This window comes from Hippopotamus amphibius, chromosome 7, assembly GCF_030028045.1.
Source record: "Hippopotamus amphibius kiboko isolate mHipAmp2 chromosome 7, mHipAmp2.hap2, whole genome shotgun sequence".
Taxonomy (NCBI): domain Eukaryota; kingdom Metazoa; phylum Chordata; class Mammalia; order Artiodactyla; family Hippopotamidae; genus Hippopotamus; species Hippopotamus amphibius.
The window spans coordinates 18,113,795-18,141,148 of NC_080192.1; the positions used below are offsets into that span (position 1 = coordinate 18,113,795).

Consider the following 27,354-nt stretch of genomic DNA (forward strand, 5'->3'; position numbering starts at 1 on the left):
GCTGGAATCCAGATACCAGATACTCGGAGCATTTTCTGCAGGAAGCAAAACTACTTCACTGGAATGGAAGACATAAACCTTGGGACTTCCCTAGTGTCCACAACGACTTATGGGAGAGCTGGTTTGTTCCTGACCCTGCAGGGATATTTAAACTACATTCTCCCAACAGCTGATACAATTCGACATTTTAACTATTTCCTGTGTAAATAATGTGGAGGTGCCCATTTGTAGCCTACTATACCGTTGTTCTTCATGGACAGTACTTTTGATACAAACGATCCACAAAAACAAGAAACCCTACTGTGTACAAACAGGACCTTGAATCATATAGGTATTGATTTACTTCCTTAAGTACAGGTGGCAATTATAGAGGATTATGTGAGTGAAATATTCTATTGGAAAGAAAATAAAATAAACCCAGCTAGATTTCAGCAATCAATTTGCTTATTAACGCTGAATGAAAATTATGGCCACATATTAAAGAAATTTCTAAATGTATTTTTCACATGTAGATATTTTTTAACAGGTTGCCAGTCTTGTATAGAACAATATGTTACATTTAAAACATGACTGAAAAAAAACATTCATAGGTTTTTTTTGAATGATTTTCATTATATATTATTATACGTGTTAAATACAGTAGAAGGTAAGCTGATCACAGGTTGGCGGGGGAAAGAATACCAGTAAGTCTTGCTACAGAAAACACTGCAACTTAAGGATAATCATCCTCAATATTTTTTACTGTAAAAACCATCAGACTTTCAAATGAATTTAAAAACTTTTTCGATATCATTTAATGAAAAAGTCTCATATTGTTGTGTATAGGGTATATCAACATTTACTATTCATCTGTCATATTTAATGAAAAACACCATTATTGTATGCTTGGAAAAATCTTCAAACCCATTCTCTACTGAGTGGCCACCACCATTTAAAGGGTAGTTTCTCCACTCAAAAAAAAAAAAAAAAAAAAAAAAATCTGTGTAAGGCTACAATCATTAAAAACCAAAGCAGTACTTAGTTGCATGCTTTACATAGTCCCATGAAAAAAATAATTAAATTGCTAATCCCTGATGCAAGGCACTTCAAAGCACCTGAACAAAACATCCATGTAAACAGCAGTACAGTACGTGATTTAAATAACATGAATGACTTTTACACAGCTTGACCTAGACTAAAGGACAAATAAAATCCATCACAGCATAGCTAAAAAGCATGGTTAAGAGTCACAACAAGAATTTATCTCTTATTACAAAAAGAACAGGCCATATAAACTTTCAGGAATAAAAAACAAAACCTCATAAATATTTTTATATCAAGAAATAGCATGCTCCCTGGGTAGGTATAAAATCAGAATATTCAGAAGTGATCAGGAGTAAATGCAAATGGCATTTCTGAATACCAAGCTTTGATATCCACCAGGCCTAGTAGTCTGGACTATTTATAGCACCATGGAAAACGCATTAGAAAATCACAAAGGTACATTACTTCAAACTAACCTTGCCATGAGGTTCACTTAGTCCACAGTAACAAACAGCAATGATGCAGAGAAAGACTTTTAAAAAATTACTGGCTTATTCGATTTACCTAGCAAGAAAAATCCTGTATTATTTATTTTAGTACATCTCATGTACTTAAAGCACCAGTTTAAATAAAATTATCAAACACCTCCAGCATCTTGTTACTCAACCTGAAAGTTCATTTCTCATCATATTTCCATGTTACATGCTTAAAGCCAAGGAGGATAAAATTAGAATGGTGATAGATACTGAGAGAGAAATTCAGTTCCTTCCCTATCAAATGTATCTCGCTCAAGTAAAACACACATGAAGGAGCAAACTTTAAAAAGGTCTTCTGCATTCTCTGGAACATCCCATCCCAGCAGAAGAGTTTCTGCCTACTAGAGGATCAGCACATGGCGGTGAGAGGGCCAAAGCCAGTGCTCACAGCCCTGACAGGTAAGGTCGGGTTAGCCTTGCTGCTGCAAGGCCATACCGTATTGTTTCTACTACCAAGCGACTCTCACAAATGCGCACCACTGGTAAAACAAGGAGGCCTGAGTGTGAATACAACTCAGGAACCTCATCAAACACCGCTAAAAACTACCAAGTGAGACTCCACTGAGGGTTAACCTCACAGATGAAAATCAGCACACCTGCCTCTTTACCGTGGGAATCTTCTCATTAGCATGTCCTCCTTATGCGTGAAAGGGAAGACGGTGCATCTAGGTTTATGCACAGTTAATAAGCAAGTGTAAATATGCAGGCTCCTGCATTTTTAAATTACAGGTTAAAAGTGACTCCCAAAAGAAAATCAATTTCTTCATAAATGAACTCTAGGTTATAAAAAGCTGGAATGATGGTTAATTCAAATACAAAAACTCATCTACAAGAAACTCTACTTTTTCCTTCCAAGCTACTTAGGTCCGTACAGTTGATTCTACTGTACCATGATTACATCACCAGAGTAAAATACGAATAAAAAACTTCAGTTAACAAACCGAGGGCCACTTCTTGACAACTGCAATAAAACTGCAGCATTTAAGCAGGGCTGAGAAACACCGTTCTTAAGCATGGCTTCCTTCTTCCTGTTCTTGCGTCCCACAGTGATTATTCAAGGAAGGAATCTGGTCTGTAAACGACTGGGTCATCCACTGCCCGTTTGGAATGTCACTGAAAGTTGATTCTCCACCGGCAGCTGTTTGGGGTGGGGGGCGGTGAGGAGAATGTTAGTTTAGTCTATTTAAAAGCACTAAATCATCTAAGTAGGAGATTTTAACCGTCCAGTAAAGGAGAGCTGTTATTAAAATAGTTCAGCAAGCTTCTTGAATACAACTGTAAATTTCTATTCTATTCTAAGATACAGGACTAATAAATCCTAATTTGTTATTCAAGGAGGGAAGTGCACCTAGGATGACTCAGAGTCACTGACTTTAAGAAAATGAGCTGTAAAAAGCTTGTGAAGTTAAACATCAAATAACCATTGAATTTTCCCTCTAAGTCACTAAACAGATTTTTGTATTTCCATTCCCATTCTTCAGTAATTTACTGTAAAAAAACTTTTCCCCAATCCTGGCAAAACCAAGTCTTTGAAAGGAACAAGCAGATGGAGGGGACATACTCAGCCCATTTGAAGAGAAGCTGCAAGGTTCGCTACTGCACGGATTTTCAGTATAAGCACCACCGTATGCTGCTTCATAACCCGGATCATATTTTTCTTCCTTCACAGCCATCTTCTTTGCATCCTCTGTGAGGAGGGTAAAAGGGATTTAAAACTGATTTTGTATAACAATTTTGAAGATAGCTTTATTCAGAAATTATCGTGAACAAATCTTTTTCTTAATTTCACATCTGAGACAACTTTCGCTTTAAACTCTTAGTAACATAAACCAAATTAACTCATAAAAACTGTCAAAACCTATCAGATTTAATTTTAGGTGAGCTGCACTGTTCCTTGGCTCCTCAACATCTGTAGGAGCATCCAGATTAGACTGGCAATCCTTGGTAAAAGGAGATTTTTAACAGGAGCCAACACCAGTTATCAGAGCACTCTGGCTGCCAATATAAGTGTTTTCTCCTGCTTAATTTTAAATTTGGGGCATACTGTCTATAATGTAGATATACACAAAATGAACAGCAGGAGTGACAGTGGTAACATACCTTGGGCTAGCTGCAGGTCAAATGTATATTGCACCTCTTCAATGTCTGTGTTTCGCTCAATGCCTTTCAACTGATCTCTTAAGTCCTTCAGCTTAATGTAGTAATGGACTTTGTCCTGGGCTCGAGGAAATTGAGCACATCTCGCACTGGATGATGGCATAACATAGCAGAGCTAGAATCATAACATTTTACAGTTACAGAAATCTTACAATTCTACGGAACCCACTCATATTGAGATTAGAAAATTTATCTTTCTTTGGGTTAATAACTTGATACTTAACACATATAAATATATGCAAAATCAATAAAAGTAGTGGTGTGAGTTCAAATTTGTAATACTTATTACAAAGTCAATAAATCAAAAACAGTGAGGCTTTTATCCCCCCAGTGTTCATACAGTTTCATTGTAACTGTACAATGAAAAGTCTTTCCTCTTGATTCTGTTTCTATCCACCTAGTACTCTTTTCCAAGGACAATCAATTGCTAGTTCCAAAGGTATTCCATGAATATACAATCAAATGTATCTGATATATGTACTTTCCCTCACCCCTTTTAAAAAACACACAACTGGTAATATGCTAGATTCCCTGTCCTGCACCCTGAACTCAACAATGCATCTCAGATAATTCTGTATCAGTCAGTATCTATACCAGAGTAAAACAAGCTTCCTTTTTTATAGCTGTGTAGTAGTTTTATAATTTATTTAACCAGAGCTCACCTGTGGGCATTTAGGTTGTTTCCAATACTTTAATATTATAAGCTGTAGTGGAAAACTTTGTACATATTTAATTTTGAATATGTGTGAGTATATCTGTTGGATAAATTCCTAGAAGTGGAATGGCTAGGAAGATATTTGCATTTATCATTCTGGATGATGGTGACAAACTGTCCTTCATAGAGCATAACAAAATATATCAGGGCACATATGTCTTATATACAGAAGAATAAGGCTGCTGAATTATGGACTTTCCCATTGCAAATTTTGCAATTTTCAAATTGGCCTCTATATTACAGAAAAAAAACCAAGCCATCGTTGACTTATTTTGTTTATGCAGCATTGAGAAAATCCTGATTCATACGGATAAGTAGGTGCAAACGCTAGTGGGTTTGTAATAGCACAGTTTCCAATCTCAACACAGTCTTCAATCAAAGTGATCCAGAAACTTGAAAATGTAGATTTTTTTCAAAGCTGGATCACTAACACCATCAATACCTGTGACTATTTCATGACAAAGAATAAATTCTTGTAAGAGCTAAAGCTACCTCTCTGTAGATTCAGGGTCACTTACTACTGCACTCCTAGGATCACACATCCAAGACACACACCTGAGCCTCCTCTGCTTTCATTTGGCCTCATTATTCAAGGACAGTAATGCAGCACTCTATAGGAAGCAGTGAACTCATCTGTACAATTTTACCCAAGTAGACAAGGGCAGACTTCAATTTAAAGAATGACCAGTGCTACAACCTAACTTTATAAATCACATATTTATTAGTTTAAAACAGAAGAAATTTTAAAAGAAGTTAAAATACATACTGGCGGCAGAAACTTTATTCTGAGGTTTCCACAAAAACTTGTCAGCACACTGGCTTCTCATCATTTAAAATGTTGTCTATGACACAGGGGCCTGTGCCTGTGTATTTCTATTTTAAAAGTTGTAAACAAAACTTAAAACTACATTTAAGTAGCAAAATTTGAACCAAATGTCTGCAGAAACTCCACAGAAATTATAGAGTTTGAAAACCAATGTGTCATTTCATGGTGCCTGTATGTATGAAGACAACAGCACCAAATGCCAGTCAGGCTGGCTGGATGCCTGTCTGCTACCAGGCTGTTCTGTTTCTATGGCTCTAACGTGAGACCGGGCCAAGATACATAAACAAGGGGTGATTAGCAGTTTCACTAATCAGGATTATGTCTATATTTACATGTTTGTTTCGTAACTGAATAAGGGCTAACCCACTTGAATTTGCCAAGAATATGCCGTTAAATATATCTTGAATGAGCCTGTGAGCCAACTCCTCTCAATATTTTAGCTAAATAACATAACATTGTAAAGACATTTACCTGACAAATGTTTTTTTCTAATAAAACTATAACAGTATCTGAATTAATTTGCAACTATTAGTTCAAGTTGATATGTAGATATTGAGAAAATTCATATTCAGTTGATTTACAAATGTAGTTGTAAAGACTTACAGTTTCTGTGTCTGGGATCTTATGAGGCTGAAGTCCAAATTCTAAGTTCTTAATCTTTATTCCAAAAACTTCCTTACTAAAAATTTCATAAATACCTAAAATTAAATACAAACATATTTACATTGCCCATAATGTTAGCAAAGAAAAAAGATAAAATTTAAAAGTAAATCTTACATTTTCCATTAAACACTGCTATTCGTGGCTGATATTTCTGTAATTTCTGCACTAGAATACGTCCTCCTTCACGAAATTCTTTACTAAAATTGAATTAAAAAGTCAAGATATAAATATGGCAGTATTTATAATATGCTAAATTCGGACAGCTTTCAATAAAAGATCCAATCATGTAATTGTTAAGCTCAGCTTGAACTAGATAGATACACAGGATGCTCCTAAAGTATATGAGGCACCAGCACGGCCAAGGTTCCAACCTATAAAACCAAATGTTACATAATCACCTGGAAAGATCCTTGCTGCCTGGCGTTGTCCTTTCTACCATATTGGTAAATCCAATACCATATTTCCCTGGTAGAGTGTGGTCATCCATGTGATTCAGCTGGACCTCACTCAGGCCTGACATAAACAGACACTTCCCTGTGAAAAAGAGAGTTCAGATTATTTCTCTAGAAGGTCAAAGGTTTTTCTACCCCATGAATTAATGTGGGTCTAATCTTGAAATTAAAAAAAGAGATTTAGGATATTTCAAAAATTATAACATAGGCCAAATACCGTACCAAGCAATTATATGTGCTGGGTACTATGCTAAGTCCTGCACATGGATTACCTCACGTCATCGTCATAACTATCTTATGAGATATTACTATTATTTACCTCCTTTTTACAGGGGGTCAAAGTAAACGCTTCTTGAGTACACAGCTAGTCAGTGTAGTAAACTTTGACACTGTTTGTTTAGCTTTTTAATAACTGGAAGTACCACCACCTGCCCCTGGAAAACCCCAAACATTAAACATACACTGAGGGACTCAAGACATTAAACATCTTGACAGAGGAGAGAATGCAAAGTTCAAACTTCTCTGGATTTTTTTTTTTTCTCTAATAATCGCAACAACACGTTGTTAGTTCCAAAAATACATTACTATCATTTGTCCTAAAGGTTTTTAATGCTGCTCTTAGATAATCAGCTAGTGCTTCCTGGTTGTCTACTGCTTGCCTTGTCTATTAAGCAGTGTTAGAGAAGATGATTTATATATAGGACAATGCAACAGGAGTTACACTTGCTTTTAAAGCTCACTCTGTAACTATGAGACTCTTTACTACTAATTTCTGCTAGATACAAAGTATCTGTGGAGAATGTCTCTAATCAGAGCATTTTTTAACTACTACAACTTAGTTGCCAATGCATTTCTTTTCTCCTAGGAAGTGAGATCAGCAGAAATCTGGAAAGGTAAGTATTCTGTCTGTAGTGGTACAATGATGTACTACTGTTACTATTCTGTAGATAACAACTAAAAAAAGACAAATCATTAAAAAAAAAAAGGTACTAAAACTCACTGAAAACAACTCAAACAAAAGAGAAAGTACTCCTTTTCATGCCTCTCCACTCTTATATACCAAAATGTTAACAGGGCCAGGTCATTTCAAACCTTTTATTTTTGCGTACTCACACACAGAAAAGATGTATGTATATTTACTCAACCATATAGTTTCTTTTTAAAAGCACAATTTTGTTTCAAAAAAACAAAACCTGGGACTTCCCTGGTGGTGCAGTGATTAAGAATCCACCTGGCAATGCAGGGGACATGGGTTCGATCCATGGTCTGGGAAGATCCCACACGCTGCGGAGCAACTAAGCCCACGAGCCACAACTACTGAGCCTGCATGCTGTAACTACTGAATCCTGCACGCCTAGAGCCCTTCTCTTGTGCTCCGCAACAAGAGAAGCCACTGCACTGAGAAGCCCACGCACCGCAATGAAGAGTAGCCCCCGCTCTCTGCAGCTAGAGAAAGCCCTCGTGTAGCAATGAAGACCCAACACAGCCAAAAATAAAATAAATAAATAAATAAATAAAAAAACCCACAAAAAACAAAACCCAAACTATTAACAAGGATATCTAGTTTAAAAGTAAAATAATAAAAAAAGTTAACCACTTACAAAAATGGTTTCCAGGTCCAGGGTAATGATGCCCTTTGTAAGCAGCCATTAGTCCTGGGTTTATGCCAATCTACAAAACAAAATGTTTATAGATTTTAGTCTTGAAAAGTAGGCTTAAATCTTAGGGCTTCTGTGGAGGAGTGGTGGACAAAAATGAATTGATTAAAATAAAAATTTAATCCAGCATCAGAAGCTATTGCTTTATCAATTACCTAATTCTTGACCTGAACAGAGTATTCCATTTTGAGGAAAGAGATTTCCTTTATATTAAAAGTTTTGCTGTTGTTTTTAAAAACCAGTTTGACTCCCTCACATCTCCAGCACCCTCCCCCGCAACTGGGCTGGAAAGAGAGAGGTCTTGGAGCCATCAATCAACCTGAGCCCATGTCTAGCCACAAGTCTGCTTCTCAACTCCCAACAAGCAGCTTACTCCACAGCATCTACACAGTTGCTTCCAAGCTGATGTTTCTTACAGTTATTGACAAAAATCAAAGTTCAAAATCAGTGTTGTCATTTTCGGAGAACCCACAGGTGTCAGGCAACCTAAGTGATTTACATGGATTATTTTATGTAATTGCAATCCCTAGCCAAAGGATCCACTTCCAACTTATCATCAGCCCTGCTTCACCAACGAGGAAACTGGTGTTTAGGAAGGTTAATGCTTGTCCATGGTCATATCCACGTGACAGGATTTGAAACCAGACAGCCCCACCCCGGGAGCCCACCCTCTTAAACACACCCATGGAATACAACCTTAAGAGGGTAAACCATTTACTACCAAAAGGATTCTTAGAAAAGCTTCTTGTCAGCAAAAAGCTATTTGCAAGGACACAGTTAAGTAAAGCTAATCCACCAATGCTATTTATAAAACCAAAGGAGGACAAAAAAATCCTTACAATCACAATGTCCAGATTGAAGGTCAAAATGTCCGGCAGAGTCTTGGTCAAAAGCTCAGCTTCTGTAACACCATTGAAACGATCTACTTTTCTTTTCACTTTAAATGTGTCAGTAATTTTTTCTTGCTTCTCTTTTGATTTTGTGGACTTGCCAGATTTTTTGGCCTCAGCAGGTTTTTTGGGTTCCACTGGTGTTTTTGGTTCTGTTGTTCTGGATTTTCTTTTCCTTCCTTTCGGAGTCTCTGAAACACAATGATTTCTAAGATGTAGATGCAGAAAACCTTAACCTACAAGCTTTACGCAGCTTTCCCAGAAAAGTCACTCCATCAACATCCTTTTTACCCTTCTCTTCTGTTTCCCAACATCACTCTCCCCTGCAATGCCTCCCCTTTCCTTCATCCTAGAACTGAGTCTATGTGACCCCAACCCCACTCCTCCTTCCTCTGCTAGCTGTTCTAGGGATGAAAAGCCCTTAACAATCATAGACTTATTTTCCATACAATCTTACCTGCCATCTTGACCTCCCCAGGGACACAAAGGATCTACGTACCTTTTTATAAGAATTCTAAATGTAAATACATAAACAGTTAAGTAAACAAATGAAAGAATAAATAGAAAGAAAAACAGGGAGGAAGGGAAACATTTTAACTCAGTTTCCTCTAATTTCTAGCAGAAGAAAACCTCAAAAGGCTTGTGGGCTTGTTTCAGGGACTGAGTGCATATTCTGTTCCCCACACGGTTGAAGAGCTAAACTGAGAGAAGCTGGAGATGCACTCATGGACTGGCGGTATTTGTCAAAAGCTAATAGCAGGACTCTGATCTCAGGACCTCAACCAGAGTTTCTCGATCCTGCCCTACTGACATTTTAGGCTGAATAATTTGGGGTTGTGGGGGCCTGTCCTTGTACATTAAACAATGTTTAACAGCAACTGTGGCCTCTACCCACTAGATGCCAGTAGCACCATGCCAGTCACGACAATCAAAAGTATCTCCAGACAATGCCAAATGTTCCTTGGGGGAAAATTACCTGTGGACAAGAAGCAGTGACATGAAACTACCCAAAGGAAGCCTTGGTTGTGTCATGTCACCCTTAACTCTTTAACGTGGCGCTTCATTTCTCGGGCCCCTACCCCATTCCGCTACTGTTTGGTGTTTCCTCAGCTGAGCCTCCCATCCATCCTCTCTTCTCCTCACACTGCCGCAGCCACTCCCCACGCCAAGGGATCCACCTCCATCAGCTTGTGGCTGGAGACGTCCCAGTGCTCCCTGCCCCGGAAAACAGAAGCGTCGAGGGCAGGGGGGCTCTCCAATGCAGGGGAGTTACATGTGCTCCTGCAACCGTGAACGGAAACTGAGCACATTCCTCACACCACGCTGCTACGCTGCAGAAAACCGTTACCCTCTCTCCACCTTCCACCCCCACCTCTGTTCTCCTCTCTTCTAATTCTCTGTTTGGTAAATGGTACCTCCTTCATCCAACTGCCAGACTCTTCTTTCTCCCTCACCTCCCACAGGAAATCCATGAACCATGGCCTTCCCTCCAAGTTCTGCCTTGCTCTCTACCATATTATCTCACATATATATTATTATTATTAGATATATATCATTATATATCTCGATGATAGTCTATCTTCTATGATATTAAAATGTCAATCTATTTAAGTCACCCTCTACTTCCTTCTCTCAACAGCTTCCTATCGCCTTCAGAATAGAACACACATTTTTTAGGTTAAATAACAAGCCTCAACTGCCCCCTATCCAGCCTCATCTCTTGCCATTTCTTTGCTGTACTCCAGACTCTAATGACGCAGAATCACGGTTTTTCAACTGTGTCATGCTTCTTCACGTCTGTGCTTCGGTACACACTGCTCCCCTGGCCTGGAATTTTCCCCAACCCACTCGTCACGTGCCTCGTGTGCTGCTCCCTTCTCCGTGCATTTCAGAGCTCCGGAAGCTGCCTCTGAGCCTCAGTCTGAGTGCCAGCCCCACAGCATCCTGTGCCCCTCTTCACCACTTAGCGTGCAGAGAAGTTACGTTGACTTATACTTTCTCCTACTAGATTAGGAGATACCCGCGGGCAGGATCCACGTTCTTTTATTCCCCCTGAACCTATCATGGTGCCTGGAACATATGAAGTACTTAAAAAGTGGACTAAAATTTTTAACACAAAAGCAGAGTTAAAATTCATCATTAAACCCTTTCTTAAATAAGTTGCCTAATGCAGTAGCTAATTTTCCAAACTATCCTGGAGAAAACTACCTTGTGTGGGTTCCTGAGCAGGAGCTGGGGCTGGAACGTCTGCTGCCATTTCTTGTTCATTTATAACCGCCATGTTAGGAACTTCAGTCGTCATTTGTTGGAATGGAAATGTATAAAAAGCTTGAGCTTGCTGAAGGGAATAGCTGAAAGAACAAATAAGAAAATGAAAGGAAGACAAAATTACCCAAATGTAAGTTTAAATGATCAGCTCTAAAAAACCCCCAGGATCCAATTATTTGTAACCAGATTATAGTATTTATTTAGAGTTGACAACAGGAGCAAAGAGAGGAGGAAGATCTATTTCAGAATGTACACATTTACCCAACCCTTACTGGGTGCCTCCTAACCAACTAAAATTAACTCTCGCGCTGTTTTAATGACAAGATGTGTCATCAGTAAAACTTACCAGTCCTGTCAGGTAAGCCTGTGCTTCCCTGAAATGAGATCATGGGAATTTTCCAGTAGGGAGTTGAAAGGCCCACTAGCCCAAACAGGGCTGAAATATCCAAAAAAATTATTTGTACTTCTACCTTCAGTATTTAATCCTCTTGTCACAAAGATCCCCTGCAATGTAATCTTTTTTTTTCAGCTTTATTGAGGTATAGTTTACCTGTAACACTGTATAAGTTTAAGGTGTACAACAGTGCTGATTTGACATACAGACACTGTAAAACGATTACCACCACAGCCTTAGCTAACACTTCCACCAGGGCATCTAATTACCATTTCTTTCCTGTGGTGAGAAAATTTCAGATCTGCTCTCTCAGCAGCTTTCAAGTATATCCTTCAGCACTATCCCCTCTAATCACCATAATCACATTAGATCCCCAGAACCTGTTAATCTTAAAACTCAGAGGTTTGTGCCCTTTGACCAACATCTCCCCGTTCCTTAAGAACTTACCATTCTCTCTTGATTTGCCTGCCTGTTTACTTATGTATTCATGGATCTGCTTTTCTTAACGGTTGTTGGGTTTTGTTGTTTTTTTTTGCCACTAAATGAGGACCAGAAATGGATATTTCCATAAATATCTGTGAACTTATGGAAAAGATTACTCTAAACCTTTCTTCTGAACATGATTTAAACTCTGTTCAAAGTGTTCTGTTCAATGTAAGGAACACAGGCTTTCACAGAAAACAAATGCTAACAAATATTTCTGGTGACTATAAACCCCAAGCTGTTGTTATCAGCACAAAGCTAGGGAAGTAAACACATATTTTATGAAACTCAAGTTACAGCTGATGCCCCAAAAAATACCATTAAGTATGCAGAAGGAAGAAAAACACTAGGAAATAAAATGGATAAGTACTGTTTGGAGAGAAAAGCCATGTTTTCTGTGGCAAGGTAGTCTACTTAATAATTTTCTTTTTCTGTGACGTGTGGAGAAAGAAACCAGGGTGTTCAGAAAGCAAAGGTTAAAACGGCAAGCTACAACATAGTAAATGCGTGAACTTTACAACATGTAAATCATATCTTAATAACATGGTTTTTAAAAAAAGAGGGCAAACTAAAACATTTCCCAGGGTAAACGCAAACAGCCCAGGCAGACACAGGGTCACAGACTACCTGTGGGTGGCTAGGCTAGAACGCTGGATGCACAAAGGAAGACAGGGGCCCGATCTCAATGGACAAACCACTGGAGAAGCATTTTAGCTTCAAGCTATCTTTAAGGGTAAGATGATAAAGAAAAGATGAAGAATTAGTGAGAAAGATATTAAACTATATCTTTATTAAACTATTTCTTTAAATATGTTTTCAAATTATATGAAAAAATAAAGACAATACAATGATTTAGTAAACTATAGCACATTAACCTGAGACTACTATGCAGCCACTAAAAATTAAATTTATTGATATGTAAAAGCACAGAAAATGTTTAATATATAGCAAAGTGGAAAAGAATACAAAATAACATTGTGAGCTAAGGCTGCACATGGAGAAAGTATGTAGACAAGGACTAGAAGTTAAGCTGTAAAATTGAAAAGAAGCAAAGGGCTTAAACCTTGCCTGGCACAAAGTCAAATGTTCTCTTTTTTCACACTTTTCTTTAATAATATTCATAGCACTTTTGGATAAATTGTCAAATTACTGGTTGTTCGGTGTTTATAACTGAGATACACTAATGAGGAGCTAGATATAACTAGGTTAGTGGAGAGATCTCGTGCGGCTCCCCTTGGAAATTCTAGTAAAATGCACTGTAACTCTAGACTGTGGCCACTGACAGTTTCCTGAGATCAAACAGCCCCTTTCAGCTAGAATATATAAAAGCAAACTCATGTGGTCACAATAAGTGAGTGGCCAAAAGAATGCAGCAGGAAGGTCTGTTCTTTGTTGCACTGTCGGGAAGGCAACAACTCACTCTCCCCTGTGTTTATTGTTACAGCTCTCAGAGTCTCACAGGTCTGTCCCATTTTGAGTACTTCACAAAAATCCACACTTTATATTTTTAATATGTAAATAAGGAAAACACCATTCACATTACAAAAGGATTCTGAATTTAAAAAATAAATTCCCAAAATGTGGCTCCTTTAGCGTACTTAGGGGTCATTAAATTCTGAGGTTCAAAAACTGAAAATCAAAATTTTAGAAATGAGCTGGCTGAAGAAAAAGTGAAAAATAAGTAAGAGAAAATGTGGTCTTATTTTAGAGATATGCATCAATTTTGAAAAAAAAAAAAATCCAGAAACTTGCCTACAATATGGATATGTCCCTTAATCTTCCTAAAATTATCCCTGGCACTTTACAGTAAGTAATTAGAACAGAAATAGAGAAAGCTATGGAAAAATGGAATGTGTAAGTTCTGAGGTAATATACTATTTTGAGCATTCAATTTAGCTTGATCATCTTAACAGCTTCCTAACATCCAGAACATTCTTAATACTTGGCAGAAGAGAGCATTACATCTGTACAAAAACCTTCACAAACTTGAATGCTAGGAAGCTGGAGTTCTGGGTAATTTAATTTTCTATTATCTAATAATGGTTAAATTTGGAAGCAGCATGAACCTATTTCAACCTTAATGAAAATATTTCCTAAACACAGGGACTTCCTTGGTGGTGCAGTGGTTAAGAATCCACCTGCCAATGCGGGGGACATGCGTTCGATCCCTGGTCCGGGAAGATCCCACATGCTGTGGAGCAACTAAGCCCGTGCGCCACAACTACTGAGTCCACGTGCCACAACTACTGAAGCCCATGCGCCTAGAGCCCATGCTCTGCAATAAGAGAAACCACTGCAATGAGAAGCCCACACACCGCAACAAAGAGTAGCCCCTGCTTGCTGCAACTAGAGAAAGCCCATGCAGCAACAAAGATCCAATGCAGCCAAAAATCAAAATAAAAAAATATATAAAACAAAAACCTGTTAAAAAATATATATTTCCTAAATACATTTGTTGTATTTATAGAAGATAACTGTCGCTTCATATCAGAATTCTGCAAGTTTATGAACAATAATTTTCTCTGCCTGAGAGGCAGCAAAAGAGCACTTTAAGTCATTCATCCTCTCAGGACTTCAATTTCCATGCCATGAAAATGAGAAGTGAGATTCTGTGATTCGGACATATATGGACAAAGTACAGGAAATAAGAACAAATCTGGGGACTTCCCTGGTGGCACAGTGGTTAAGAATCCGCCTGCCAATGCAGGGGATACGGGTTTGATTCCTGGTCCGGGAAGACTTCCATATTACGCCACAGAGCAACTTAGCCCATGCACCACTACTGCTGAAGCTCGTGTGCCTAGAGCCCATGCTCGGCAACAAGAGAAGCCACTGCATGAGAAGCCCACCCACAGCAACTAAGAGTAGCCCCGGCTCACCGCGACTAGAGAAAGCCTGTGCGCAGCCACAAAGACCCAACACAGCCAATAATTAATTAATTAAAAAAAAAAAAGACCAAATCTGTCCACTCAGAAAAGATGCCAGAGCATCTTAATTTTTTAAAATCCCCTGACATCAAACTTACCAACATGATAAATGACTTTATCTCCTCTTGTTGACGTTTCTCCCCTATCTTTTGTGTTTGTCCCCACAGCTGTTCTGCACTACCTCTCCCTTTTTCCTGCAGTTAACCCTCTCCTCTCTCCTAGCCTCCATTTACACCCCCTTCCCTTGAACAGCAGTGCTCAAAGGACTGCTGTCTGAAATTGATGGCGTGTGTATTTTCTGATCCGTTTTCTCAAAACACACACAGGCATGCGCGCGCGCGCGCACACACACACACACACACACACACAGAGCTGACTGAGGAGTTCAGTTAATTTCGATTTCGCTGTATTTCAAAAAACTAACTCTTTAAGTTTTCTCTAAGATGAAAAACTGCAACTTCTTTAACCCTCAGTTATTATCCACTATTTTAAAGATGTAAGTTGCTTTTTTTCTAATACATTTGTCTTAGTCTGTTCAGGTTGCTATACAAAACACTACAGACTGAGTGGCTTACAAACAACAGTTATTTCTCACAGTTTGGGAGGTTGCAAGGTCCAAGTTCAAAGCGCTGGCAGATTTAGTGTCTGGTGAGGGCCTGCTTTTTGGTTCATTTCAGGCTGACTTCTCGCTGTGTCTTCACACGGCGGAAGGGGTGAGAAATCTCTCTGGGACCTCTTTTACAAGGGCACTAATTCCACGCAGGAGAGCTCTGCCCTCATGACATCATCATCTCCCAAAGGCCCCACCTCCAAATATCCACATTGGGGGGTAGGTTTCAACATATAAGTTTTGGACGGACACAAACAACATAGCAACATTGTATTACCTCCATTTAAACAAGCATATACAACAGTGAATACTTACAAAATAACGATCCAGGCTAAATAATCCAAATGCTTAACTGTAAGGGACTAGTTACCTAAATCATGATGGAATACCATCGTCACTATTTAAAGCCTGCATTCAACATTGCCAAGCGGAAGTGCGTGTCTTCGCCTGCATTACCGGTACTTACTGTGCAGGGTCGACTAGAAATTGTAAACACAAAAATTGAGAATGAACCAGAACTCCCAACTCATGTAACTATTCTGCACACAGTATAATTTCAAGTTTCTTCACTATCTGGTCATTTTTCTGGTGCTTTGGATAAAACAAAATAAAAATACTCCACAGCCTCATTATCTTGAAACTGAGCAGGGCTATCAACTTCCTCATTCTGGAGACATATTACAAAATCCATCACGTTGGTTTTCCAGGCACCCACATTATACTGTTGATTCACACCGAGTTCACATCAGTGAAAGCTGCCCTACGTCGCTGCTCCCTCATCTCACACTCGCAGCACTGTTCTTTCCACACCTAAGCACAGGATTGTGCCCCTTCTCGCAAAGGATGACTCACATTCCAGGCACTTGGGATTGACCCGGATTCTGACTCAGTCTATCAATTCCACAAAGCCCTCACAGAGCTGGCTCACTCAAATATTTTCTCACCAGGCCATCAGCATCTTGAAGCTGTTAGGCTGTGAGAAGTTGGGGTACGGCACATCAGTGCAGACCTCTCTTCAGCCTGCCCTCGACTCCCAGCAGTAAGGCAGTTTTGATTTCACCTGATAGGACTGCCAGTCCATCCTCATCTTGCCCCCAAGCGCAGTGGTATGGCACAGATGTTAAGGAGGCGGACTTTGAAGCTACACTGCCTGGGTTCAAATTTCAGCTCTGCCATTTACTAGCTCTGCAGGCAGGTTCCCTAATCTCTTTAAGTCCCAGCTTCCACATTTGTAAAATGCGAACAGAAGCACCTAACTCATTGCTTATGAGAATTAAATTAGTTGACACATAAAACACTTAAAACAGTGCCTGATAAGGAATTCCCTGGCAGTTCAGTGGTTAGGAGTCCGTGCTTTCACTGCTGAGGGCCCAGGTCAGCGAACTAAGATCCCACAAGCCACACGGCCAAAACCAAACCACACCAAACCAACCAACCAACCAGTGCCTAGTATATACTACATTTGTAATAACAAAAATAAAGACAGCAGGAGATTATTAAATATTTTAAGGTACCCCTGTCATCCTCCTTCTGATGCTGTCTAGCCTAGTATTATTATCAAAAAAGGAATGAACCTAGCTTGGTAGGTCTTGCTTTATTCTGAACTTCTATGGTAGCCTAGTGGTCACTAGTTCCTTTCAAATATGCTCAATAACCACTGAGAAGTAAAAATTTTATTTAGGATCAAAGTCAATAAATTCCACAACAGACTCCACTTTTGGAAAATAAAAGGGACCCATGTGTTTTCAGGTTTTAGGCCCCTCTCCTGTTGTCTACAAGTTCTTAAAGAATGTTGTAATCTGGCTTCTCCTTTGAAATACAACTCATCTAGGCCAGGAAACATGATTTCCTTTAGAGCAGCTAAAAGTTCTCTTAAATGCCCTCATTGATCTTGAGCTTTAAATCTCTCACAGACATTTATTCTGCCATTTTCCAGCTACAACCATTTTTCTTAACATGAAATGAAAAATCAAAATCAGAACTAAGTGCTTATGTTTTCTGTCATCTACTAACAACATATCAGCGAACCTGGCAGAAAACCCAAATCTTTCTTGTCCTTTGTGTTGTCCATACTAAAAAAAGTTTTTGGTCTCTTTAACATTTCTAGAAAGCCTGATCTCACTTGAGGGTTAATCTTTCCTGTCTATAGTCTCAGTGGTGCGTGCCACACTTTTCCAGTCATTTTTGACTTGGCATCCTACTTCCCATCTTTGGTAAATGTCCTTTTCATGCTTGAGCTCTTTAGAAACATACTGGTCCTCTTCTTCCTTTTTTCCTCTCTGGTTAGACTGTAAGTACTTACACTATCTTCTCTTTCTAAAAAAAAAAAGGGTCTGTACTGAATTTTTTTCTTTGAATTTTTTGAAATTAATCTTCCAAAATAAAAGGTAAATTCACTATACCCAACATTCCATGCCATTCCTTGATTGGCACAAAGTCAACAATGACAGAGAACCACCTTCTCAGGATTACCTGGGGCCTGAGTCATTTCAGAATCCCCAAGGATAAACTCTTTAGGGTACTAAGACAGAATTCTCCATATTTCCTGAGTTGAAAGCTTTGCAAGTCAAAATAAAAAATGGTCTATAACCCAATGGATTAAATTAAGACCAAATATAAATCAGACAGTTTGAGCTAAACATTGTACCAGAGAGACCTATTACTTTGCTGTAAGACACTGAGTGAGGTCTTACAATGTGAAAAGTCAGCCCTCTGGATCCGCATTCGAGAACCCACACAACGGCGGACCGGACTCTGCCATTTTATTTAAGGTAGGTACCTGAGTATCCATAGATTTTGGTGTCCTCGAGGGGCCTGGAACAAATCTCCTGAGGATACGGAAAAATGACTATAATTTATTTGATGGTAGGCCTTACCCAGGTTTCAATTCTGATCTGAAGATCACAAAGAGAGTGAATTCCACAATTCTGGAGAATGCTTTTATTTTTAAGTTCCTCAGGGAAAGAAGTGGGAGACTTTATTTCAGGATTTGATTCATAATGTCACGATGAATTCTGCACTTTATCTACATGTATCTCCTTCCCTAAACTCTAACACAATGTATGTTTGCTACTTAAGCACAGCCCCTCCACCTAACACCCATTCACAGCAGGTCAGAATTGGATTCCACAGACGCCCTATTTTACAGGCCCAGAGAAGTATGGTGTCTTGCCCAAGTTCAAGGCCCAATGGCCAGAAAGTCAGGATAACTGGATAATTCTTCATTCGGTCTAACAGTATTGTATTCCAATGTAAACCTTTTTTTATCTTTTAAAGACTTCTGTTACCATGTTTAGTTTTTCATTTTGCTTTTCGTCAGAGGTTCCAATTTCGAAATCTCTGCTTTTGCAAAACTCTGCACGCCTCTCACACTCCCAAAGGACATGTTACAAGTATATTCTTAAGATGTCCCCAAGAGCACTAGAACACAATCTCAGACGACTTCTTGGGAGTGTTATTCCTAGTCTCCAAATTCAAGAGCTCTAGTACGGCAATGTTTTCTACCTTGTGCCCCTGACGTACACCTTAGGGGAAGGAAGCCACCGTAAATCTACAACTCTGAGATGAAAATTCCTGGAGAGACACGTGTGATACCCCATCCTTACAGCTCTGCATGATAATGGACGATGAAAGGAAAGGAAGCCAAGAAAGGTAACCAGAAAGAAATATTAACCGGGGGCTGTTGGTAGGTTACTACTAGGTGCCGGGAAGGACTGGAGAAGCGCCCAGATGTAAGCGGCACCAAGGCTGAACGGCCTTGGCAAGGAGCGGCCCGAGCAGGCCACCAGGGCGCACGCGCGGCCCCGGCCTTTGTACCGGGGCCGTGGCCTTAAAGACCCCCTGCGTGCGTGCGTGCGTGCGCGTGCCCGCGGCCTGACCCGCGGCGAGGGGCGCGGGGGGAGGGGCGGCGCTCCGCCCCGGTCTTACCTGCCCGCGTTCTCCGCTTCCATTCCCTGCGGCCGCTCGCGCGCGCAGGGACTCCTGCCCGGCAAGCGAGCGACGGACCTCTGTAGTACCGCGGCGCACGTCCTGCGGTACGGTAATAACCAGACACTTGGACTCGATTGCTGGCAGAACTGGGACAGCGGATAGCGCTCAAGCTCCTCCCCCACGCTTCCAGCTCCCCCTCCCCCCTAGCCAGACCCACCCTACGCATGCCACTTCCGTCTCCCCGGAGCCAAATCCCACGCCCTGCGGTTTTCACGTGATGCAGGGCACTCCAATCACGCTCGCGCCCCTCTCGTTGGTTCTTCCGCTTGCCGCTTGGCCTTTCGGGAAGGGTGGAGGGTAAAAAGGCTGGGAGGGGGCGCGCTCTGCTGACGTAAGATTTTGTCCGCCCAGGCTTTTAGGTGGTCGGTGGGGTGCTTGAAAGTTGGTGGTGTCCTTTCTGCGGGCTCTGTGTAGGTGGGGCGGTTATGCTTATCGGAATTATCCAGGCCTTTCCGCCAGACATTTTATTCCAATTAAAAACAGCGATTTGCATTGATTACCAAGTAATTACTGTGATGCAGGAGAAAGCAGAGACTTTGGAATCAGAAAACCTGCGCGTCCTGGCCAGTGTACCATTTTGGGCCGTAGTTACCTAATCTGTAAAATGAGGGTGATGGTAAAATGAGGTGATTGTAAAACAGCTTTGTAGTATGTGGAGCTTTACATGAACGGTTTTCTGCTTTAGTTTTTTTAAAAATTTATTTATTGGCTGCGTTGGGTCTTCATTGCTGCTCAGGGGCTTTCTGTGGTTGCAGAGTGAGCAGGGGCTACTCTTGGTTGTGGTGTGCTGCCTTCTCATTGCGGTGGCTTCTCTTGTTGCGGAGCATGGTCTCTGGGCGCGCGGGCTTCAGTAGTTGTGGCTCTTGGGCCTGGTCCATGGCATGTGGGATCTTCCTGGCTCAGGGCTTGAACCCGTGTCCTCTGCATTAGCAGGTGGATTCTTAACCATTGTACCACCAGGGAAGCGCTACTTCACTTTTAATATGTAAAGATATAAAAGTTTGCAGTCTATGAGAATGGATGGCACTCAAGCATCACCTCCTTACAATCTTCCCTACTAACCCCTCTTTTATTTCTGGATAGCTGTTAAAGCTAGGTTTTGTTTCATTAGTTGTCAAGTCATCACTGGTTTTTGTACAAGGACTTCATTAAATAACTCTAGAGATAGGCTTTTCTGTTTCTCTAGTTTGCATGATGGGACACATGGCTGCTGTATTAGTTAGCTTTCCATAGTTTATGCTGAGTCCAAAAGCTCAGTGGTTTACAGCAATAAAGGTTTATTTCTCACTTATTAATATGCGAGTTGGGAAATGGCTGAGGCTCTGTGCCGCTTGTGTCTTCTTCATTCGAGGATCCAGGAAAGGGCTTTCATGAGTAAATACAGAAATATTGATTTGTATTATATGAATTGCTTAAGTGAAACTTCTAACATTTTTAAACTTTTCAGAATTTCTATGAATACTCTGCTCATTAGTAGGTATCACTTGGAACCTGACTCAAAGTTGGTATTCAGTAACTATTTGTTGAGTGAATGAATTAACAACAGCCTATCCTATCTTTCTCTCTGGTTTTGCTAACCCCTCAGGACCACAGTCCAGAAAACTTTATAACAACATCTCTGATGTATTCCTGTATGTTTTTTGTTTTCCTTTTTGCCACACCGCAGCATGCAGGATCTTAGTTTCCCAACCAGGGATGGAACCTGTGCCCCCTGCAGTGGAATGCAGGGTCCTAACTGCTGGACCGCCAGAAAATTTCCTATCCCATATGCATTTTTAAATGCATGAATTAGGAGAGAATATTGTGTAAATTAGGTAGAAGTGAAAGTTACTAGTGGAAAGCTCAAGAAGTAGGTAGCTAGAGTCTTGGATATGAAATTGCCTCTGATGCTGGCAGGGAGGGCCAGCTTTATGGGTGTGTGATCTATGTAGTTGAATAGGGCCCCACTCTTATAAGGGCCCCCTAGTTAGTTGATTTAATATTCTGCCGCTGCCATCTTGAAGTTCTTAAATAGTTATTTAACAAGGGGTCTGCATTTTTACTGCCTGCATTTTTACTTTGAACTGGGGTCTGGAAATTATGTAGTTGGTCCCATTGACAGGTGTTGAAGAGGAAGATTAAATAATGTGCTAGTGTCACTACTGAATATGGGGGACTTGGAGGCCAATAGCTCATAGTAACAAGGAGAATAGATACTAAAGACAGCAGTTCTATTCATAACATTAGCAATGGTGGTAATAATGATGGTAGTACTTACAGCAGCTTACGTTTACTATGTACCATGCGCTGCTCTAAGTTCTTTTGCATATATTAATTCTTTTAATACTCAGGAGAACCCTATGAACCGATGTCACAGCTTAAGTTTGAAGCCTATGAGGCTGGAGAACCAGGAAAAGCCAATGCTGCAGTTCAAACCTGAAGGCCGTCTGCTTGAGAATTCCGTCTTGTTCCGGGAGGTCTTTTCTTCTGTTGAAGCCATCACCTGATTGGATGAGGCCCACCCACATTATGGAGGATCTGCTTTACTCAGAGTCCACTGATTTAAATGTTAATCTCATCCGAAAACACACAGCAACATCCAGAATAATGTTCAACCATATATCTGGGCACCATGGTCCATGTAAGTTGACACATAAAATTAATCATCAGAGGTAGCAAACTAATATTATCTATATTTTGCAGACAAACTGACAGGTTAAATAACTTGTGTAAGACCACAGAACAACTAAGTGGCAGAGTCAAGAGTATTGCCAGGGCAACCTGGCTCCAGAGTCCACCCTCTCAGAGCTATATGTGAGCCTCACCAGAGCATGAGGAGGCAGGGGAGCTTCAGAGAGAAGGATATTCAAAGCTCAAAGTGCTGGTCATCATATGTTTATAGCACTAAATGCCTGGGTCAGCAAAGAAGAAATGTCTCAAATCAATGACCTCAGCTTCCACCTTGAGAAACTAGAGAATGAAGAACAAATTCAACTCAAACGAAAGAAAATATAGTGTAAAATCAGTGAAATCGAAAACAGAAAAACAATAGAATCAGTAACACCAAAAGTTGTACTTTGAGATCAATAAAATTGATAAGCTGCTAGCCAGATTTAACAGAAAAAGAGAAGACATAAACTAACAACATAATAATGACATAAGTCAAAACTATACATTCTATATATAAAGAAATAATAAGGGAATATGTTGAACAACTCTATAAATTCAGCAACTTTGATGAAATCCACAAATCCTTAGACACAAACTACCAAAGACCAGTCAGGATAAATAGATATATCGAATAGCCCCATATCTATTTTTTAAAATATTTTTTAATTAATTAGTTAATTTTTATGGCTGCATCAGGTCTTAGTTGTGGTACACGGGATCTTCCTTATGTCATGTGGGATCTTTCATCGTGGTGTGCAGGCTCTTCGTTGTGGTACATGGCCTTCTCTCTTGTTGTGGCTTCTGGCATGTGGGTTTTCTCTTCTCTAGTTGTGGCACGCAGGCTCCAGAGCGCATGGGCTCTGTAGCTTGTGGCACACGGGCTCTCTAGTTGAGGTGTTTGAGTTCGGTAGTTGCAGCATGCCGGATTAGTTGCCCCGCAGCATGTGGGATCTTAGTTCCATGACCAGGGATTGAACCCGCATCCCCTGCATTGGAAGGTGGATTCTTTACCACTGGACCACCAGGGAAATCCCCCCTCCCCATATCTATTAAAGAAATTGAATTTGTGGTTAAAAACCTTCCCACAAAGAAAACTACAGGCCCAAATCGTTTTACTGGTGAATTCCAGCAGATATTTAAGGAAGAAAGAATACCAATTCTGCCAAACTCTTCCACAATCTGAAAAGGAGGGAATATTTTCTAACTCATTTCATGAGACCAACATTACCCTGTCACCAAAAGTGGACAAAGACACTACAGGAAAAGGGACTACAAAGCAATATCTATCATGAACGTACATGTAAAAATTCTGAACAAAATTTAGCAAATCAAATCCAACAATATATAATAAGGATAACACATCACAACCAAATGGAATTTATGCAAGTACAGTCATCCCTTGGTATCCATGGAGAATTGATTCTAGCACCCACCCCCCCCATACCAAAAATCCATGGATGCTCAAGTCCCTTATATAATACGTCATAGTATTTGCATATAACCTATGTACATCTTCCAATATACTTTAAATCATTTCTGGGTTTCTTACAATACCTAATATAATGTAATGCTATGTAAATAGTTGTAAATACAATGTAAATACTATATAAATAGCTGCCAGAGTGCTGCAAATTCAAGTTTTGCTTTTTGGAACTTTCTGGATTTTGTTTTGTAACATTTTGAATCTGAGGTTGGTTGACTGTGGAACCCATGGATATGGAGAGACTGTAATACAAGGTTGACTTAACATTTGAAAAAAAATCATTCTCTGTAATTCATAACTAACAATTTTTTTCAAAAGCCCTTATCACCTTACAGATTAAGGATTTGCCAAATCTAATATCCATTTCTGATTTAAAAAAAAAATCTTCAAGCAATCTAAACCAGAAGGGAACTTCCCCAACTTGATAAATAATACCTATAAAAAACTTACTGTATTTATTCAGAGTTCATTTTATGGGTTAATGTAGAGAATTCTACGTGCAGGGCACAACTACAGCGAATGCTTTTAACTTCACTCACTCCAGAGTGACCTCACCTAAGCACGCGTGGCTCAGCGTGCGAATCTCCACCTGCTGCTATAAGGCAGTAAACGTTAGCCACGTCCTTTGTGCGTGCCAAAGCACAAATGATGCCAGAATCCAGCCAGCGAGCTCAAAACTAGTCACCTGCCAGGAAAATGCAACTACAGAGAAAATGATGAGTGCGCCGAGAGCCTGCGGCCGGGAAAGGTCTGGGTATTGGTTTAAAAAACACACACAAAAAAAGACACTTGCTCCGGCCGAAAGCCCCACTTCCGTCCGGGTCACGTGCCCGCGCCGGCAGTGACCCCGCTTTCCGGTCCGGCGCGGGCCTCCTCCCTTGCACTTTCGGTCCGGCTCGAGGGCGCCCGCCCCGACTCCCGGGCGTCCTTCCGTCGTCCCCTGACCCGCTGCCGAGCGCCGGTGCGACTCGCGGTACAGTCTCCCCGGGGCGCACCCCTAGGCTGGGCAGTGCGGCCTGTAGTGCCTCTTATCCTAGGGGTAGCGGGGGCGCGGGAAGCCGTCCGGGGCAGCCCGCCGCTCGCTCCGCTGGCGCTGCCTTTCCCCTGCGAAGGCCCAGCCGCGGCGCTGAGAACCCGCGGACGGCTGGCCTTCCGCCTCCAGGGGGCGTTCGCACGCTCAGGGCCCTGGTTTCCTAATTGAGGACCCACGTGTGCTGACTCTGCCCCTGCGCTGCAGTGGGGCTCGTTTACCCCACGGCTTCGTCAGGAGCTGGGAACCTTCTAACGCCGCCCGCTTTCCCTCCCCTTTCAGCCCGCCGACCATGCCCGCGGGCGTGTCGTGGACGTCCTACCTGAAAATGTTCACCGCCAGCATCCTGGCCATGTGCGCAGGCGCCCAGGTGGTGCACAGGTACTACCGGCCGGACCTGGTGAGTGCAGGAGGGTCCTCGCGCCTCGCTCCTGGACCACTTCATTTTCACCGCAGCAGAAGTGATCTTGAAATTAGGGGCACGTCTGCCCGGGGCCTAAAACCTTGTGATGGCATCTCATTGCCATTAGCACAATACCTGTCCTGCTCTTACACAGTCATTCGCAGTCTGGAGGTTGTACACGGTCTGGCACCTGCCTGCCTGTGGCCTTATCTGCTTCTGCTGCTTCTTTGTTTCCTCTGTTGCAGCCACACAGACGTCCTTGCTGTTTCTCAAACTCATCAAGCCTGTCCCCACCTAAAGGTCATGCTTTTTCTCTTCTAGAATGCTTTTCTCCCAAATCTTGGCTTGGTTTACTTCTTCAGCGCTTCAAGTCTCTCCTCAGATATGTCCTCCAGCAATGAGGGTTCTCTGTACAGCCCCCAAAGGATTCCTCCTCTGCTATTCTGTCTCAGTCCTTCGTTTTTGATAGGCGCTTGTCACAATTTGCAATTATTTTATTCCTTTGTCTTTTTACTTGTTCTTTGTTTCCACCACTAGAATGTAATCTCCAGGAAGGGACTGTGCCTGTCTGGTTTGCTCTTGTACCTCGATCATCTAGAAAAGATCTTAGAATGAAGTTAATGCTAAATAAATATTTGTTGAATGAAGGAGTGACTATAGGCATTCAAAGGAGGGAGGAATTTAAATTATTTTTAATAAGCATTCCCTGAATTAGAACTGAGAATTAGAGGTACCTTTGAGGAGTCATGGTCTTGGGGAGGTGGAGGAAAGGAAGTACACTGCAAATAATTACAAGAGTGCACTTGGTGTTATATTATGGGCGTTAATAGAGTGTTTGGAAAACAGTGTAGGGAGCAGTCATTTCTGCTGGAACTCTGGATAGGTAACACAGAAAACCAACAGTTTGTTGGTTTCTAATTTCACTGAATTAACACTACAGTTTTGGAGGTGGTTATTCTTGTTTTTGGAAGATGAAACAGAGGTTCAGAAAAGGGAGGGTGATTTCCTGAAGTCACATAGCTTAATGAGGATTTGAAGCCCAAATTTTCTGTTTAGTATTTCTCCTTTTTGATCCTTGTTAATGAAATAACGCAACACCTTTGGAAAACATTCCAGTTGAATTCAAGAACATAGATGAAAAAGTGAAAATCTCCCCACTGACAACCCCGTTTTTCCCCAACATAACTACCATTTGTTGGTTGGCATATCCTTATATCCTTCCAAACTTTTTACTGTTGTTGAATACACACACACACACAGAGTTTATGGGGTGTTTTTCCCCATATAACTAGAAATTCATGTACACATATCTCTGTGGCTTCCTTGTTTTGGTTAATGTCTGTATGAGTAGATTTGTATATATTGAATAGCCTTTCTTTCTGGCTATTGAATAGTATTTCATATTCCATATAGTGTTTCCTCAATTCCCTATTGACATTTAGGTAGTATCTAGTTTTTTTGTACAAAAAATGCTACAGTAGCTCTTTCTTACCACTTTAGACTGCTTCTCTTGAACTCTAGGGAAGCATCAAGGATACTTAGTGGAGACAGGCAGGGGTAAGAACCCTCCACAGAGGTGCAGTTTGGTCTTTAGCTTGTGCAGGGATAGACACCAGACAGGCTTTACAAAGGGAGGAATGCCTGTGATTTGACCTTTCATTCACCCGTCTCATAAGCCAGAACGTGCAAGGGTTGTTACCAGAAACTACCTGGACCTTGGGAGGAGGCAGCATGAAACCAGAATCTCTAGAAGGGGCATACCGAAATGTCTCAGGCCACCTCATCTTGATTGGGTGGTGACATCGGCAGTGGGGCACCTCTGTAGGGACTTGAAGGCCAGGGCCGGCTGTGTGTAGGAGGCTGTTGGCTTTACTAACATTTAAGGAATTTACCTGTCTGCTGATATTGTTCCAGCAATTATGGTCACTATTGTAACCACCACCAGCTTTTGTAGGAGTCTTTGTCTATGCAGCTAGAGATCTGGGTGGATTCTAGAGCAGAGGAGACCGGGAGGGCTGCCTAGGGCTTATGCTCAGTGCTGTCTTAAAGGAGAAGCTTTAAGGGCACCCTTTCCTAGTCGTCCAGCTCAGCTTATGAGAATAGGAGAGGAGGCAGAGACTAAGGGTGGATGCTCTGTCCTGGAATAGAGTGTGCTTTCTGCCCAGGCTTCCCTTTTGCATTTCCTTTTACTCTTGCA

General features: G+C 41.0%; 3 protein-coding genes across 14 annotated transcripts in view; 2 read left to right on the forward strand and 1 right to left on the reverse strand.

The window, feature by feature from the left end:
- The window catches only part of GLT8D2 (glycosyltransferase 8 domain containing 2), a 48,277-nt gene extending 47,499 nt beyond the window's left edge, over positions 1-778 (forward strand). For all 9 annotated transcript variants that reach the window (XM_057741134.1, XM_057741138.1, XM_057741141.1 and 6 more), the window contains one exon: positions 1-778. In XM_057741134.1, coding sequence (XP_057597117.1) covers positions 1-173 — 173 coding nt within the window. In that variant the 3' untranslated portion in view covers positions 174-778.
- Positions 723-19,726, reverse strand: TDG (thymine DNA glycosylase). Its single transcript, XM_057741132.1, has 10 exons — positions 19,530-19,726; positions 11,129-11,271; positions 8,870-9,111; positions 7,974-8,043; positions 6,319-6,454; positions 6,035-6,117; positions 5,861-5,955; positions 3,660-3,831; positions 3,121-3,246; positions 723-2,697 (listed from the first exon to the last, which is right to left on the reverse strand). Exons 1-10 carry the CDS (start codon positions 19,550-19,552, stop codon positions 2,567-2,569), a joined length of 1,221 nt encoding a protein of 406 aa, XP_057597115.1. The 5' UTR covers positions 19,553-19,726; the 3' UTR covers positions 723-2,566.
- LOC130856600 (ubiquinol-cytochrome-c reductase complex assembly factor 6) overlaps positions 19,189-27,354 on the forward strand; it is a 14,339-nt gene continuing 6,173 nt past the window's right edge. Inside the window, exons 1-2 of one of the 4 annotated variants that reach the window (XM_057741142.1) lie at positions 19,189-19,253; positions 25,037-25,154. In XM_057741142.1, the coding sequence (XP_057597125.1) occupies positions 19,216-19,253; positions 25,037-25,154 (156 nt within the window). In that variant the 5' untranslated portion in view covers positions 19,189-19,215. Of the gene's footprint in view, positions 19,254-24,376; positions 24,473-24,596; positions 24,698-25,036; positions 25,155-27,354 lie in introns of those variants that run through there. The other 3 variants (XM_057741143.1, XM_057741144.1, XM_057741145.1) reach the window with 3 other exon arrangements.

Coding starts and splice junctions, on each gene's coding strand:
- TDG (XM_057741132.1), bottom strand. CDS start 19,552: ATGGAAGCGGAGAACGCGGGCAG. Junction 6,455..7,973: donor TGGACCTGGAAACCATTTTT/GTAAGTGGTTAA, acceptor TCTTTTTCACAG/GGAAGTGTCTGTTTATGTCA. Junction 5,956..6,034: donor AGCAGTGTTTAATGGAAAAT/GTAAGATTTACT, acceptor ATTTAATTTTAG/GTATTTATGAAATTTTTAGT.